The 17,287-nt window shown below is 48.2% G+C and overlaps 1 protein-coding gene across 2 annotated transcripts in view; it reads right to left on the bottom strand.

Annotated features, from left to right (window-relative positions):
• The window catches only part of HIP1R (huntingtin interacting protein 1 related), a 73,961-nt gene that overhangs the window by 31,107 nt on the left and 25,567 nt on the right, over positions 1-17,287 (bottom strand). For both annotated transcript variants that reach the window (XR_011965402.1, XM_072600608.1), the window contains exons 2-6: positions 10,744-10,807; positions 8,971-9,113; positions 8,689-8,745; positions 4,077-4,157; positions 763-839 (exon numbers count right to left, since the gene is read on the bottom strand). Coding sequence is in view for 1 of the 2 variants with exons in the window: in XM_072600608.1 (XP_072456709.1) it covers positions 763-839; positions 4,077-4,157; positions 8,689-8,745; positions 8,971-9,113; positions 10,744-10,807 (422 nt within the window). In the remaining variant the exon portion in view is untranslated. The remainder of the gene's footprint in view (positions 1-762; positions 840-4,076; positions 4,158-8,688; positions 8,746-8,970; positions 9,114-10,743; positions 10,808-17,287) is intronic.

Below are 17,287 nucleotides of genomic sequence, written 5' to 3'. Positions count from 1 at the left end.
GAGGAAAATGAGGCCTCAGAAGCTTGGGTGACTTGGTCAACACCACATGGGCAGTCAGCACCAGAGGTAACATTTGAACTCAGGTCCTCATCCCAAATCCATTCTGCTCTTTCCACCATAATGCATTTTTACCTTGTAACAAAGGAAAGTTCGCTGTAGACAGAATGATTTGGAAATGATTTGTTATGTAAAAACAAAAGACATGAAGAAAACATTTTTTAAAAACCTCACAACTGAGTTTACAAGAGAGAAAGGGAGATACAAAAAGAGGATAGAGAGAGACTGTACATGTATGTGAGAATGTGTGCGTGTGCGTGTGTGTGTGTGTGCGTGTGTGTGCGTGTGTGTGCGTGTGTGTGTTTCCCAAGTGTGAGGCAACCTGGTGTGGTGTGAAGAGTACCGAATTTGGAGTTAAAGGTGTGAGCCTGTCTGGGGCCAAGGAACTGGCCAGGGTAGCAGGCTCAATTTCTGTCCTCTTTCATTTACACAGACACACTACGGGCTGGCACATGTGTGTCGTTGGTTATGAGAAGGCTGAAGGAGTCTGTGGGAATGGCTCTGAGGGAAACACCCAGGGGAAGCAAAGCACTTTGGGAGATGAATGGGTGGGCCCATAAATATGTCTGGATGACTGATGAGTTCATCATCACTTCCTTCTGTCTCAGAGGCTGCTCTCCCAAAGAGACCCCCCTCCTCTGGCCTTGCCCAAGGCCCGCGGCCTCACCCTTGGTGGCCAAGCCCCAGAACCCTCAGAAAACTCACATGTTGTTGACATCTGTCCCAGCTGCTTTTTCCAGAACTTCATCAGTCACCTCCAGGCCTGGGGGGAATTGTGGATGCTGCCGAGAGAGGGGATGAGGAGAGAGGAGAAGAGAGGAGAAAAAGAGAAAGAGGAGGAAAGAGACATGGGGAAGAGAGAGAGAATGGGAGCAAGGAAGTGAGAGAGATCAGGGTATGACTAAGAAGCCTCTTGGCTGCTCCACATCCCTGGTGAAGTCCTGGCTCTGTGCTAGATCTCATCTGTCTCTTGGGCTGGAGCTGCAGGATAAACCAGCATTGGCTCTCAAGGCCAATCAAGCTTGGGAAGAAAGTGCATGCTGACCAGGAAGGCCAGGTAAGACTCCAGAAAGGACTCCAGAAAAGACTCCAGATTCTACAGCCAAGAGCAGGCTTTTAAAATTTGACACTATAATAAATTAAATTCAACAAACATTTACCGACACAAGGTGAACCTAGTAGGGAAAAACAAAACCCATTTATAATTCTTGGCCATCTTCCACCTCCATGCATGTGCACAGGCTGTTTCCATGTGTGCAAGGCTCTCCCTCCTCACCTCCACCTCTTAAGAGTCACTAGTGTCCTTCAAAGTTCAGCTTCAATGCCACCTTCTATGGGAGGTTCTGAACCCCCAACCATTAGCACCTCTTTCCCACCAAAAAAAAATTACCTATTTCTTCTGCAACATCTTCCTGCTGGTGCCCTCCCTCCCAAACTACCGCATATTTCATCACTCTGTAGATATCCACATTTATTTTGTGTTTGAGACAGCTAGGTGACTCAATGCATAGATTCCAGGCCAGCTGGGCCTAGAATCAGGAATATCCAAGTTCAAATCCAGCCTCAGACACTCACCAGCTGTGTGATCCTGGGCGAGTACTTAACCTCTACTTGCCTCAGTTTCCTCATCTGTATAATGGGGATAATAACAGCACTTCCCTCATGGGGTTGTTATAGGAATGAAATAATTGTGAAGCATTTAGCACAACGCCTGACTATAGTTGGTGCTGCGGAAATGTTAGCCAGGATTAGTTAATGTTATGTAGCATTTGTCTCCTCAATGACAATATAAGCTTCTCTTGGGCAAGGATCTTTTATTCTCTATACTTGTATCCCTCGAGCCTAGCACACAGTAGGTGCTTAATGAATGCTTGGTGATTGATCTCTTTTGCATATACATATAGGTACACTAATGTTATCTCCCACAATACAACACAAGGCTCTTGAGAGCAGAGGTTGTTTTGTGGCTGTCTATGTGTTCTCGTGCTTATCAGTAACTGGCACACAGCAGGTGCTTACTAAATGCTTACTGATGGACTGACTTACCAGACCCAGGTAATTAAAGAAGGTAAACTCCTTGAAAGCAAGTATTTGTATCTCCGGGTCCTAATCCGGTGTTCGGCACACAGTAGGTGCCTAATAAATGTTTGTTGTTGTGTTTGCAACAAACATATAATTAAATATGTCCTTCTTGTCTCCCAAGATCTTAGGGGCTTAGTAAATGTTTACTGGTTGACTAAAATACTAGAATTACATATATGAATAACACTTATTATTTTTATTTTAGTTAGATCATTAATTTTCAAATTTCATTTTCGTCTTTGTACTTCTCTTATTTCTCTCTTATCTTGAGCTCAGGTTGTGTCTCTTCAGGTATTTCAGCCAAGTCTGACTCTCCATGCCTCTACCGGGGGTTTTCTTGGCAGAGATACTGAAGCAATTTCCCATTTTCTTCTCCAGCTCATTTTACAGATGAGGAAACTGAGGCAAACAGGGTGAAGTGACTTGCCCAGGGTCACCCAGCTAGGAAGCGTCTGAGGCCAGGTTTGAACTTGGAGAACCTTGAAGATGAGTCTTCCTGACGGCAGATGCTTAACATATGCTTGTTGGATTGGCTTGGAAGACAGCTTTAAATAGCACTAAATATCGGCCCGTCTTTGTGCTAACTTAAAAAGCACACATCTGCCTGTTCCTCAGACAAACAGAAGGGTCCTCAAAGGTAAGGCTGATTGCAGAGTCAGAGCTAGCAATCGGAGTTGGCAAAATAGGTCTGGCCCAAACAGCATGAAATCCACCCTCAAGCCAACATTTTTAAACGAATTCCATCGGGGTACAGGAAGAACCTTGAGACACAAGGCCTAGAGATCCTGGGTCACCAGCCTCTCTGGTGAGGAGCCCAGGCCCCCAAGGTGCTGCCAATGGGGAGCCTGCCGTGAAGGGAGCAGGGAGGAGCTCCTCTGGCCCACATGGGAAGGGCGGGGAAGGTAAGACTAATGGTTCTTGCTTAGTGGTTGCCAAGCTCAATTATTTCTAGACTATCAAAGGAAGGTGAGCACTATTCACGCCCTCTAAATTTCAGTGCCATGACAAAAGCCCCATCTGTCTCACCCCTGTTACAACTTTGGCTTCATCTGCTTACTAGTTTAATGTCGTTTTACTTATCAGGGATAGTGTGGGGGCAGGGAGGATAACAATGAGAAGTAGAGTGGGGATTTCCACGATGTACTGAAACAAATTTATCAATAAATATTATTTTTAAAGGCTTAAAAGGCAAACAAACACACAATCTGGCTCCATGTGAGGCACTAGCGAAACAACACAGAAAAATCAGAGAATCCTCTTCAAATAGAACAGGATGGCAGATGTCGAGTTGGACCACCACGTCCATACCACTCATTTCACAGACAAGGAAACCGAGGTAAGTGACTTGTCCAAGGATGTGCAGATAGCAAGAGTTTGGGGGGATATGAACCTAGGTCGTGCTGACTCCAAGTTCAACACTTTCTCTACTCCAGGTGGAGTCAGGAAGACCTGAGTTCAAATCTGCCCTCAAATACTTAATAGCTGTTTGATCCTGGGTAAGTCACTTAAGCTCTCAGACTCAGTTTCTTTAGCTCTAAAATAGGAATAATAATAGCTCCACCCCATGAAAGGATATTTGTAAAGCCCTAGCATGGTGCCTGGCACATAACAGGCACTCAATAACAGGCACCTTCCCCAGCCCCTGGACCTGTCTGGATGGTGGGGAATGGACTCAGTCACTCTTCCCCAACCAGCCCTGACACAACATTTTGAGGGGAAAAGTGGGGCAAGGCGTCTGTCCAGTTTCACGAGGGCACTGGCTTCTTGACATCCCTCTGTCAATATCTAACTGGAGGGCATGGTTGGGAAGAGGGAGGAGTGATGACATTGTGGGAACACTGTAGGTCAGAGGGAACACAGCCTAGAAGGTGCCGGAGCAAGAAAGAGCCCACCAGGACCTCTCCCTCCCAGCCCCTGGATTCTAGAAGGCCAGTTACCTTGAGATGGAAGGAGATCTTGGTTAGCAGAAGTTTGGTGTAAATGGTCACAAGGTGCCCATAGCGGTCGTGGAGGTGGCCCTGCCAAGAGAAAAGGAGAGAGCGCTGGGAGGACTCACAGAGAATACGGAGAGGAGGCGAGAGAAGCCTGGGGAGACTTGGATCAACGGAGGCTGGGAGAAGTGATTCACACAAGGACCGCAAGAATGTACAAGAAAATAGCCCTGGGAGAGCCAGGTCTACGCAGGAGCAGAGTGAGCCTGCCTCCTCTGCCCAGAGAAGTGGTGGAACAAGGGGGCAGAACGAGGCATGCCCTGTCAGACTTGCCTGGCCCATGGCTGACTGGCTTTGTTTCATTTACTTTGCTTCCTAGGTACAAGGAAGGGCTCTATGGGGCAGTGTGTGTGTGTGTGCATGTGCATGTGCATGTGCACGTGTGCGTGCGTGTGCGCATGTATGTGTGTGTGCGTGTGTGATTTGGGTGGTGACATGAGGCAATGTATATACATGTGTATACATTTAACATACATAAACGTGTGCACACAAGCCACAGATCATACAATATATATGTATATGTGTATATACATCTATATAAATAGAAAGAATAAAGGATGGATTCCTGGAAGGAAGAGAAAAAGAAAGAAACAGAGAAGAAAGGTAAGGAGAAAAAAGGAAAAAAAATGAAGGGAGAGAGGAAGGAGGGAGAGAGAAAGAGAGGAGGACTGGCCCCTTGACTTCGTGGGCACATGGCCTTCCAAAGAGCAAACTCTTGGTACCTCAGAATCTCGGAGCTGCTGGAAGCCACCGAGTCAATAGTCACTTATCGGGGTCTCTCCTGTGCCAGGCTCCATGATAAGCACCAGGACACAAAGGCTGAAAGCCAAATGCTGCTCCCAAGGCACTCCCAGGCTAATGGAGGCTACACAGAAAAAGCTGTGCCCAGGAGAAATCGGGGTCACCTCACAGGAAAGGTGCTCGCTTTAGAGAAAGCTTCTTGCTGAAGGAAGCAAGGTGGGGGAGGAGAAGATAGGGCAGGACCTGAACCCAGGACTGCCTGGTTTTCAGGCTGACTCTACTAAGCTGCATGGCTTATATAAACACATACATTAAAAAAAAAAAAAGAAAGAAATGAAGCCACCAGGATCAGGAGGAGCTCACCAGCCATGAACTGCACGAGATGGAAGACAACATTGTGCCTTATAAGGTCAATTTATAAATTGGGAAACTGAGTCAGACGGTGGAACAGAAGAAGCCAAGAGACCCCCTGTAATCCCTGTGCTCACGCAGCCCTGTCAGACGTGGCCAGGGCTCGCCTCTAGGAACTGACCCCAGCATGGAGAGTATAACAGGCAGAAGAATCCCCTCCCCCTCTGAGCTGTCCACAGGTGGCAGGGGCTGCCTCGAGGGCCCAGGTCCCACCCTGACTGGATATGTTCAAGCTGAGGTTAGTCGGTCACTAGTGTGGGTGGGGTGCTTAGGCTGCAGGAGAGCTCTCAGGGGCCCCTTCTCCCTTGGAGCTTTTGTAATCCTGGGGTCTCAGGCAAAGCCCTTCACTTCTCTGTGCCTCACTTTCCCTATTAGTACAATAAGGGGTTGGACTAGATCAAGCCATTCTCCACAAGTATGGTCTGAGAAACCCTGGGTGTCCCCAAGACCCTTTCAGTGGATCCCTGAGGCCAAAACTGTTTTCATCATAATACAAGGCATTATTTACCCATTAAAACATGCCTTCCTTTTCCAATTACACATCTGTGCAAAGCCAGATTTTCTGCATATATATATATATATATATATATACATATATATATATCTGTAGAACATATACACATATATACACATACATATACACACATACCCATCACACACACACACATACATACCCTATTCTAAGGCCCCTCTCAGCCCTGACAGTCTGTGTCCTCAGTTTCCTTTCCCAGCTCTGGATCATGAGACTCCTTCCTCTCAGGAACGGTCACCCCCAGTGACTGGCTACTCTCTCTCTGTGCCTCCCCTTTAACTGCCCATCACCAGTTTCACCCCAGAAACACGTGGGAGGAGAGAGTGCCTCTCTCCAGGCAATGGGCCAGCTCCGTGTGGGATACCTTCTTTGGAATGCTCGTGGGCACACACATCTTAGCTTACAGCTCACGTGCATAGGCAGACGTGTGTGCCCCAAACCTCAGGGTTCTCATCCGAGGCCCCTTGGTTCCCCAGGGGGCTACCCAGGCTCAGACGCCAGCAGGGGCCCTGGGCCTCCAGCACTTGGCACACCGTGCCAGCTTATTCCATTTTCCACTCCTCCCTCGGGGGACCCTCCCATTCCAAACCACAGCTCACTATTCAGCAGCTCCGTCCTCCATCCCCAGGATGAACCACCACTATCCATCTCCTGGGAGGAGACAGAAGTGACCTCTGAGGGCATCTTCTCCAGCCCTCTCATTTTACAGATGAGAAAACTGAGGCTGAGAGAGGTGAAGGCCAAAGGGAATGTCAGGGCTAGGAGGGACCTTAAAACTGGGGATATCAGAGGGGGAATTCAAACTCAGGTCCCCTTGAATCTCCACTGTACCAGCTGGATTAGGAAAAAAGGCCTCTTCACTCAGGAAACTGCTCTTCCTCCTAGGGCTGAGCAGGGACTAAGGAATCCAGGCATGGGAATGAGCCAGGGCTCCAGAAATCCACTATGGATCTAGGGGCAGGTTCCCCAAAACAAAGGAATCGAATACATCCTTTGAGGGGAAAAAAAAAAACAAAGGGGCCAAAAAAATGGCTGTGGATTTCTACAGAAAACTGGTAGTCAGTTCATGGTACCTACCGATGGACCTGGCTGATGTTTTAAATTGTTTGCTGAACTGCCTTTTGGGGGGAGGGTAGGTTGGTGCAATGGATAGACCACTGGGCCTAGAGTCAGGGAGATCTGAGTTCAAATCCGACCTTAGACACTTACTAGCTCTGTGGCCCTGGGCAAGTCACTGAACCTCTGCCTGCCTCCGTTTCCTCATCTGTAAAAGGTAGACAATAACATCACCTACCTTCCCAGGGTTTTTGTGAGGATCAAATGAGATCGTAATTGCCAAACACTTACTTAGCTCAGTACCTGGCCCCAGGAAGCGCTACATAAATGCTAGCTATCATTTCTTTTCAACTCTTTGTTCCAAGAGATGGCTTGCTGGACAAGGCACGAGAAGGGACGACAGTCAGAAATGACTATGGTCAGAGGAAAAGACAAAGTAAAAAGAAAAAATATCAAATAGGAAAAGAAAATGCTGCTTGAATTAATGAATAAATAAAAGCAAATGTAATGGGTTTTCCCCCTTTTTAAATCTATTTTTATTTTGTTAAATATTTCCCAGTTATATGTAAAAAAAAATTTACGAGTTCCAAACTTTCTCCCTCTCCCCCTTGAGAAGCTTAGCATTTTGCTATTGATTATACACGTGAAGTCAAAGCCAAAAGAACCCGCATAAAGCTTCACTGGAAGGGTTTGTCATCACCATGACATTATTAGCACAGTGGATGGAGGACTTGTCTTTGCAGTCAGACCCATACTGGCTGTGTGACCCTGGGGAAGTCACTTAACTGCAGCAAGGTGGCACAGTGGAGAGGGTGCTGGGTCTCAAGGAAGGAAGACCTGAGGTCAGACACAGCCTCAAACGCTTACTGGCAGAGTGACCCTGGACAAGTCACAACCACTGTCTGCCTTAGTTTCCTCGCCTAGAAAATGGGGATAATAGGAGCACCTCCTTCCCAGGGTTGAAATGAGGTTCAGGAGACAATATTTGTAAAATGCATTGCAAACCTGAAGGTGCTGCGTAAATACAGCTATTATTAAGAGTATAATTATAAACTAGTTACCACTGGAAATGTGGAGTCTTAGACAGCTGTCCCCAGGAAGGGTGGGTACTGAGAGGGAAGGGTCTCCCTGCCAGCATATGAGCTCCATGGGATCGGGACTATGGCATTTTGTCCTTGTATGACCTTCAAGGCCCACTTAAAATCTAACCCAATGACCAATACACTGATGAAATTGCAAATTTGTTTTAAAAAAATGAAACCCAACGCCAACCAGCTGGCTTTTACATAGAGCCCTAGGATGTGCAGAGTGCTTTAAAGCCAATATCTCTTATTTTCCCTTATTTTACAAGACATTTCAAACAGGTTCTGTGCCTTTTCCAGAACCCCACAGTGATTGTGTGTTGGAGGGGTATTCGAACCCAGGTTTCCTGATTCCAGGTCTGGCCCCTTCTGCCTTCTCTCCTCAGACACATGCCTCAACAGGGTTTGGTGGTTTGTCTGAATTTCATCACACCTTTTATGGGAAGGTATTTCAGGGTTTCATTATCCCCATTTCACAGATGAAGAAAACTGAGGGACAGAGAGGTGACTTGCCCAAGGTTCCACAGGCAGGAAGTGTCAGGAGCAAAAGTAGAACCCAGGTCTTTCTGACTCCAAGTCCGGGGTTCTAGCCTCTCTCTGTGGAACTAAACATCACAGTAAGGCAGGAAATGGTCACTAAAAACCATGTCGGGGGCAGAAAGGGAATGGGGAAGGGAGCAAACCGACTGCCTCCTGCTCATCCCCCCTTGCCCCAAGCCTGGTTCTGGACACTTACCCACAGATCGCCAATCTCCCGAATGTTGCTCCGATACCTCTGGCAATCATGGAGAACCTAGAATGAAGGGGAGGAGAGGAGAATGGGAGAGGGAAGGGTCTGATCTGCATTCCTTATCAGTGTGGTGGCTGCTGCTACTGAGGATGGCGGGCAATCTCTGCCCAAGAGGGCCAGTCCAGACCCTGCATCACTGCCCCAAGACCCTCAGGCCTTTGTCAGGGACCAGAGTCCTCCAGGGTGACAGGGGAGGGTGGAATCAGAGGAAGCACGAGTTCTACTCACGTTGGGGTGTCCATCCCGAAGGACTTTGTGGAGAACGTGGCAGAACTTCCAGCTGAGGATAGAGCTGCTGGGGAGGGGCAGGCCGATGGCGTAGGACCAGAAGGTGAAGGCCCCCTTCTCGTGGTGGGTGCCCAGAATGATGCCTTCTCAGAGGTCAAGGTCAACACAGAGAGGGAGAGGGCTCACATTCAGACATGCAAAGGGGGAGGCACACAGTAGGTACTTAATAAGGGTTTTCTGGGTGAATTACCCCCTCCCCTTTTTTGGTGGGGGGATGTAGGTTGAACAGCTCCGGTCTGCAGGGATTTTCTATCAAAGGCTGCAAGTCACTGACTCTCCATATCTCCTACCCTCCCTGTATCTGCAGGTAGGAAGGTAGTAAATCCACAGATTTAGAACTGACAGCACCTAAAGGAGTCTCCAGTCCAACCCCCTGGTTACAAAGAGGAGGAATCCAAGGTCTTCCGAGGGTAGCCCAAATACCAGCTTGTACACGAAGGCTTTCTTAATTCCCCACGGCTGGGCTCCTTCCCTGACTCAGCTTGTATTTGGGCTGTGTGGGCACCTAGAAGGCACTGGGGATAGGACACGGGGCTTAAAGTCAGGAAGACCCGAGTTCAAATCCAGCCTCAGACACTTACTGGGCATATGACCCTGGGCAAATCACTTAACCTCTTTCTGTCTGTTTATTTGTAAAATGGGGATAACAAACAGCACCCACCTCCCAGGGCTGTTATAAGGATCAAACAAAACATCTGTAAAGCATTTGTAGCACAGTGCACACAGTAGGTGCTTAATAAATGTTTGTTTTCTTCTACCTTGTATTTGTTTTTCTTTAACTTTTCATATACTTATATAAGTGTTTGTCATCTCCCCTCTTGAGGGTAGGAATGGTTTCATCCTTCATATTTGTGTCCCCAGCTCCTGGCATAAAGCCTGAGACATAGAAGAGACTTTATACGTATTGATTGATTAAGTGACTTGCAGAAGGTCACACAGCTCATAAGTACCAAAGGCAGGATTGGAACTCAGGTCCAGTGACTGCAGATCTGGGACTGTTTCCCACTATATTGCATTCTTCCTTCAACAAGAGAGCACCATGGGTTTGCAAGGCTGGAGTCTGGGACAAAGGATTCAGTGTCAAAGGCCCTGAGGCTGAGCTCGCCTTTGACTACCTGTGGTGGCAAAAGGCACAGAGCTGGGTATGGAGTCAGAACACACAAGCTGTGTGACCTTGGGTAAGTCTGCTTCTCTGGGTCTCAGTTTTCTCAGTAGGCTAAATGGCCTCTGAGGACCCTTCTGGGCCTAAATCTACAATTTCGTCATCCTGGGTAAAGTCCTTCACTGCTCTCAGCTATAAAATGAAGGGGCTGGGCTGGGTGACCTCTAAGGTCCCTAGCCCTTGATCCCCCTAGGCTTTTTGTTAAATCAGGTGACTTGACTAGACAGATGACTTCTGGGGTCTCTTCCAGCTCTAAATCAGCCACTCCTATGAACTCCTCAAGGGGAGGGCCAAGGCAAATTCCGTGAAGAGCCAAATTGACAGACTGCCCTGGGATGCTCAGAGCCGAGTCAGAAAGCAGGGAAAGACATACCTGCCTTGGCCCCAAGTCTCAATAAATGAAAAGCCTCATCAAACTGCAGAAAGAATGGATTTCCTGGGGGATGACATCCCTTCTACAGCATCCCACTCCCAAGAATCATGGTGACATTCTCTCCTTTCCCCCCAGCCCTCTCCCCAAGGGATCCAGAGCAGAGGGACTGGAAGGATACGGCGTGCATGCTTTTCCTTCACTGGAGCTTCCTGGGTGTTAATGGCTTTACTGATGCTGATGGCCTATGAAAGAGAAAACAGCAGAGGTCAGACACCTGTCCAGGACGACCATTTCTCCCACCTATCATTTACAGACAGTTCCATAAGGTTTACAATGCATTCTATATATCTCGTCTTGTTTGCTCCTCACAACGGCCCTGGGAGTGAGGCTCTATCATCATCACCATTTTAAAAATGGGAAAAAAAACCCCCACAAAACACTGAGATTAAGAGCCCAGGGTCACATGACTAATAAGTGTCTGAGACAAGATTCAAACCCAGCCTTTACTATCCAGAGGCCAATGCTCATTCATGTTACTATACCACCTAACCTGGCCACAAAAGGAACCATTCCCAAAGCTGAGGAAAGAAAGGAAATTAATCAGAGTTAAGAAGGAGATAGAAGGAGGGAAATGTTATATTCCAGCTAAATGGTTTTGGTATAGTATCTCTGCCTAAAAAAATTGTCAAAGTGTTACTCTTCTGTTCCCTGTCCTCTTCCCCAATGCCCTCCCTGACACAAAGACACACAGACATGCACACACAGACAGACACACACAGACACAGACACAGACACACACAGACACACACAGGCATACACAGACACAGACACACAGACACACACAGACACACACAGACACACACACAGACACACACACACAGACACACACACAGACACACAGACACACACAGACACACACAGACACACAGACACACACACAGACACACAGACACACACACACACAGACACACAGACACACACACACACACACACAGACACACACACACACACACACACACACACACACACACACACACACACACACACACACACACACACACCCCCTCCCTGAGTCTCCAGAAACCTTCTAGGGCCCAGGAGATGCTGGAAAAACCAGGACCTATTGGTGAACAAGAAACACCCTCAAGTTCACACAACCTACTCTCCCCAAATGAGGGATCCCCTTCTTCTCCCCCCCTCCCCCCAGGAAGGGAGGGAGTCATCTTTGCTGTAGTCTCTTTTCAAACAGATGGCTTAGTGTCACACCCCAGTGATAACTGATCTCCACCCTTCAGGCAAAGACACCTCTCTACCCAGCCTTTAACAGCTCACAGCTGGTACTCCTTCCTCTTTATCACCCCCATAACCACTCGCTTGTATGGCTATGGACCTCCCAGGAAACCAAGCCATCCACAGGCCCCACATATCTCACCCCAACAACAGACAACCACAAATTCTGCTTCTACCAGCAGGGCTCAGGGTCTGGGAGGAGGGAGGGAACTGCAAAGAACCGAAGGCTGGAAAACTGGCTAAGATCTTTCTCTTTGGGCCCTGACTGGTGGTTACACTGAGACAGAAGACTCCTGATGTGGAAACTCTTTCCTGATGGAGACAAGTCACTCATCTATGACGTCTTCTCAGCAAGTCCCTTGTGGATGAGAAGTGACTTGCCCAAGGTCACACAGCAGGTCTGATTCCAAGGGATTCTGCACTCTCACAATTTCTCTCACAGCTAAATATTGGGGCTGGCAAGAGTCTTTTGCCAAGAGGATCACAGGATTCTCTATGTCGGAAAGGAACTTAGAGGTAAATTAGGGACAGCTAGAGGGTGTCATAATGCATAGAGAATCAGGCTTGGAGTCAGGAAGACTCATCTTCCTGAGTTCAAATCTGGCTTAAGACATTTACTAGCTGTGTGACCCTGGGCAAGTCACTTCACCCTGTTTGCCTCAGTTTCCTCATCTGTAAAATGACTTGGAGAAGGAAATCGCAAACCATTCCAGTATCTTTGCCAAGAAACCCCCAAATGAGGTCACTGAGAGTCAGTCATGATGGAGAAAAGACTGGACAACAACAATTACTGCTCCCTCCTTGGGAACAAGGACTACTTAATTTCTGTCTCTGTACCGTCAGTCCCAGGCATACAGTAGGAGCTTAATAAATGCTTGATGATCAGCTGATTGACCTCCTCCTTGATAACTGCTGTTTGACACAGCTTTCTCTTTCTAAGCCTCAGGCCCCTCATGTGTAAAGCACTGAGGCTGGACCATCCAGCCTCTGGGGCACCTTCCAACTCTAGAGGTACAAGCACTTAATAAATCCTTGTTGAATTGAAATCCATTTCAGAGTGGTTGTGGCTAAAAAAATCACCACCTGATGGTAGCTGTGGTGGGAGGTCTTGTCATAAGGCAGCTCTGGACCTGGAGACAAGAAGACCTGAGTTCAAATCTGGCCTTAATTTGGGAGTTATATGACCCTAGGTAAGTCACTTTATCTGTCTGCCTCAGTTTCCCAAACTGCAAAATGAGGATTGTCACAGCACCTCCCTCCTAGAGTTGCTGGGATCATCATTGTAAAGCACTTGGCTTTACAGTGTCAGTAGGTATTATATACATGTCTACTCCCTTCTCTGCCCCCCACTTCTACCTCCAACTTATCTCTGGGGTTCATCCAAGCAGGCAGGGCTCTGTACTGGGGCCCCCCTCTCTTTTCCCTGGGCATTCCCTGACCTGGTGACCTTGTTAACTCCCACAGGATCAATTATCATCTAGAAGCTGATAGCTCCAGAGCTAACTTTCCTCCTTCACTCACATCCTGGTTCCGCTCCTGAGTTCCTCCGGAACCTTACATTCTGAAGAGATGCCCAAGCCGGCCGTGCTCACTATTTTTATTCCAGGGGCTTAGCTCCCAGCCCAGCACACAGCAGCCCCTTAACAAATGCCTGTTGGCTTGATCAGAGTGCCAGCCTCAGCTGCTTCTCAGACATATCCTCAAAGCCATCTCAAGTTCTACCGGTCCAGAACAGAAACCGTTCTCATTCCCCCTGACCCTCTCTCCTCCTCTTCCCAACTGCAGTCAAGGATGCCACCATCCTTCCAGTCAGCCAGTCTCCCCATTGGCTTCCCAGACTTGAGTCTCTCTCCTCCCTAATCTATCCCTAGCACATAGTAGGCACTCACATGCTTTCTGGATTGAACTGTGAAAGAGCTTCCAGAGGCATGCTAGAACAAGGACACTCAATCGCAGATAATTTAACTCAGTCAGTCAGTCAATCAATCAGTATTTACTGAGTGCCTACTAGGTGCCAGGCACTAGGCCACTTATCTGGTTTACAAAATGAGGCAAAAGACAGTCCCTGCCTTCAAGGATCTCACAGTCTAATGGGTGAGGCAGCAAGTAAATATGTTACAGAGAAGCTATCTACAGGATAAATAGGGAATAATTAGCAGAGGGAAGGCACTGGAATGCAGAGAGTCTGGGGAAGGCTTCGGGCAGAAGGTAGGATTTTAGCGCGACCCTCAAGGAAGCCAGAGAGGCCAGGAGGAGAGGAAGGAGGGAGAGCCCTCTAGCCATGGGGAATGGTCTATCAGAGTAGACCAAGGTTGAGGGAGGGGCAAACAAGCTGGGTGTGCTTGGTGTGCCCAGAACAAGCACCCAACCAACACCCCCCCTAGAGGCATAACCCATGGCCCCAGTGAACCGGAAATGTGGTTCAGACAGACAGCCTTCACTTACCACAGCTGATTCACAACGATGGAGGTAGTCAGAGCTTTGGTGAAGGGGCATGAGGGAGGGATGCACAGAGGAGGGGTTTGGGTTTCTATTTCGATCCCATCCCCAAAGGTCAACAGGCTGTACATACAGCCAATGCAGGTCCGGGGAAGCAAGAAAACCTTACCCTTACCCCATCCTTTGGCAATGCGGAAAAGGTTGAGGGAGGAGTGGATACAGAGAGATTTGTACCCAGGGCCAATTCACAACATAGTCCTTGGTTAGTAAAAATAAAGACGCCTTACTTCTTACTCATCTATACAAGAGTGTGGTCAGATTTTCTAGAAAATGGAATGGCCTGGTAGGCTTGATCTAATCCAGTCTATGAGCCAGCCCAGCGGATGATGGATGATGGGGACGAGGACCTTCCCAGCAAGGCTCATGTTACCCTACAGAGCCCCACATATCCCCCATAACCACCATCTCTGCTTGCATGGATTCTCCCATGCAGCCCCTCATCACCCCTTGGGCCATTTCTAAAGCCCCCTCCCTACCTCCACCTCTTCAGTCCATCCTCCGCCCAGCTGCCAAACTGGTTGTACTGAAGCTCTGACCACAGATGCTATTCCCATACCCCTGCCTCCCAGTGGGCACCATGACCTTGCCAATTTTCCCAGGCTTTTTACAGGAGCCCTCTATGCCTCCCTATAAATGACAGTGTGGTCTAGCAGGAAGACCACTAAAGTTGGATTCAGCAAAGACTTGAGTTCAAATACCCCTTCTGACATTTACTAGCTGGGTGACAAAGGGCAAGTAAGTCACTGCACCGTCTGTGAGCCTCAGTTTGCTCAAATGTAAAATGGGTACATTGATGCCTACAGTTCCTGCCTTACCGTGTGGCTGTGAAAAATCAAATGAGATGATGAATGCCAGTTACTCTTATAAGAGAAGGAATACCATGGGAGGAGTCCAAGACTCCCCGCTTTCGGAACCAACCCAGAGACCTACATGGAAGACACAGAACCGTGGAGGACAGAGGAAGGGAGAGGAATCATCAATCTGGACTTTGAAGTCATCCTTCTACAGAAAGGGAAAACGAGGTCTCAAGAGGTTAAGCCATTTGCTTAAGGTCACCCAGATGGTGAGTGGCAGAGCCAGGATTAGCAAGTCCTTTGACCGCCCCCAGTCCAAGGCTTTTCCCATGCCATTCCACTGTTTCTCCAGGCCACATGGCCAAGCCCACAGCTGACCACAGCACAGCCTGCTCTTCCCAGGCCCTCCCACCCCCAGCTCCCAGTCACTCTGACCTCCTTTCACACAGGCCCCCATTGTGCCCCTGACTCATTTAGATTCTGAGATCTGAGGCTGTAATTCAACTGTATAAATTACTGGAAGCTTTGCTCTTCTCTCCCCCCAGGGCACCACTGGGCACTGGACCTCAGGGGATGCCAGCTTCTCCCAGAGTCATCTCAAAACATCGGGATGCTTTGGTCTTTTCAGTCCTGAATACTGAAATGGGGGGGCTCTCATTGAGTTGGAGGACTGAATACCAGTGTGACCTGAAGGATCCGGGCCACTTTGGAGGTTTCTCATCCTCACCCCAAGGTAATCCTGGGAATCTTGGAACATGATCCTCCTCGAAAGCAGCCCTTATATCTCCCTCATCACACCAGCCTGGCTCAACTGCTCTTCCCTGGAAACATGAATGCATGGAACTTCCCTCCCAGGGGTGACCTCAGCTCCCTTGCAAGCACTTGGGCTTATGAAACATCCAATGTAGAACAGGTTCTAGGTAACACAACATGAGTTAGACACTGACAGGACTCGTCAGGATGGATCATTTTGTTTCTGTCTGAAAAATACTTACAGAATTCAACTGGATGTAAGCTCCTTTGGGCCAAGAACTGGTTTCAGCCCTGCTTTGATATCTGCAGCACCTGCTTAATGTGGGGCACTGAGGGGCTTGGTAAACATTGATTGACTGATGGACCTGAGCTCATAGACAACTGTGGAAACCGCAGAAGCTAATTTAGGCTAGATGCCAGGAAATCTAGCTTGAGATATGAGCTGTGCGACCTTGGGCAAGTCACAACCTCTGTCTGCCCCCATTTCCGCATCTGTAAGATAAGGACAATAATAGCACCTACCCTGTGCAGTTGTTGTAAGAATCAAATAAAATAAAAACTGTAAAGTGCTCAGAAGTGTCCAGCACACAGTAGGGGCACATAAATGCTAGTCGTTTTGTTATTTTTATTATTGTTATCATCCACAGCCTGAAGATCCCTCCCCAGCTAAGGAGACTTCCCAGGGATGCTCAGAACTGCACACAATATCCCCAGTGTGGTCTGGCCAGGGCAAAGGCCCATTTACTGAATATCATCTTCCTAGCCCTGGACACCAAGACTCATGTACTGCAGCCCCAGGATGCATCAGCTTTCTTGGCAGCCAGCTTGATGGCCAGCTCTCCTGTCTGAAGGTGGCCTTCCTGACCTCTCTTCAAAGTCCACCCGGGGTCAAGCATCCTCCCTACTAAACCAACTTGGCAGACTGTGACGGCTCCTGCAGGACAGTCAAGCTCTGAGGGCCTTCATCCTAGACCCCTGACTCAAAACTCTAGACCCAAAAGAACTCTCCTTGATGACAGAAATGGGAAAGGAGCTAGAAGGGACCTTAGAGGCCACTTAGTCCAAATTCCTCATTTTACTGAAAAGAAAATGGAGGTCCATGAAAATCTGAAGGTGACAGAAGTAGAAAGTATCCAAGGCAAGATCTGAACACAGGTCTGACTCTAAAGCCACTGTTCTTCCCACTGTACTACAGTGCCAGCGGGCTGGAGCTGAAAGGACCCGTGACTTGAAGTCAAGCCAACATGGGTGCAAGTTTGAGACCTATCCAGTGCTATTTACTTGTGTCAATAAGTATAAGTGCCTACTGTGTGCTAAGACCTACCCTCAGGGAGCTCCCAGTCTAATGGAGGAGACAACTTCACCTCCCTCAGCTGAATGAGGGTA

This window comes from Notamacropus eugenii, chromosome 4 (genome assembly GCF_028372415.1).
Source record: "Notamacropus eugenii isolate mMacEug1 chromosome 4, mMacEug1.pri_v2, whole genome shotgun sequence".
NCBI classification, from domain to species: domain Eukaryota; kingdom Metazoa; phylum Chordata; class Mammalia; order Diprotodontia; family Macropodidae; genus Notamacropus; species Notamacropus eugenii.
Note: the sequence above shows the minus strand (reverse complement) of the source record. Positions and strands in the feature narration are given on the sequence as shown.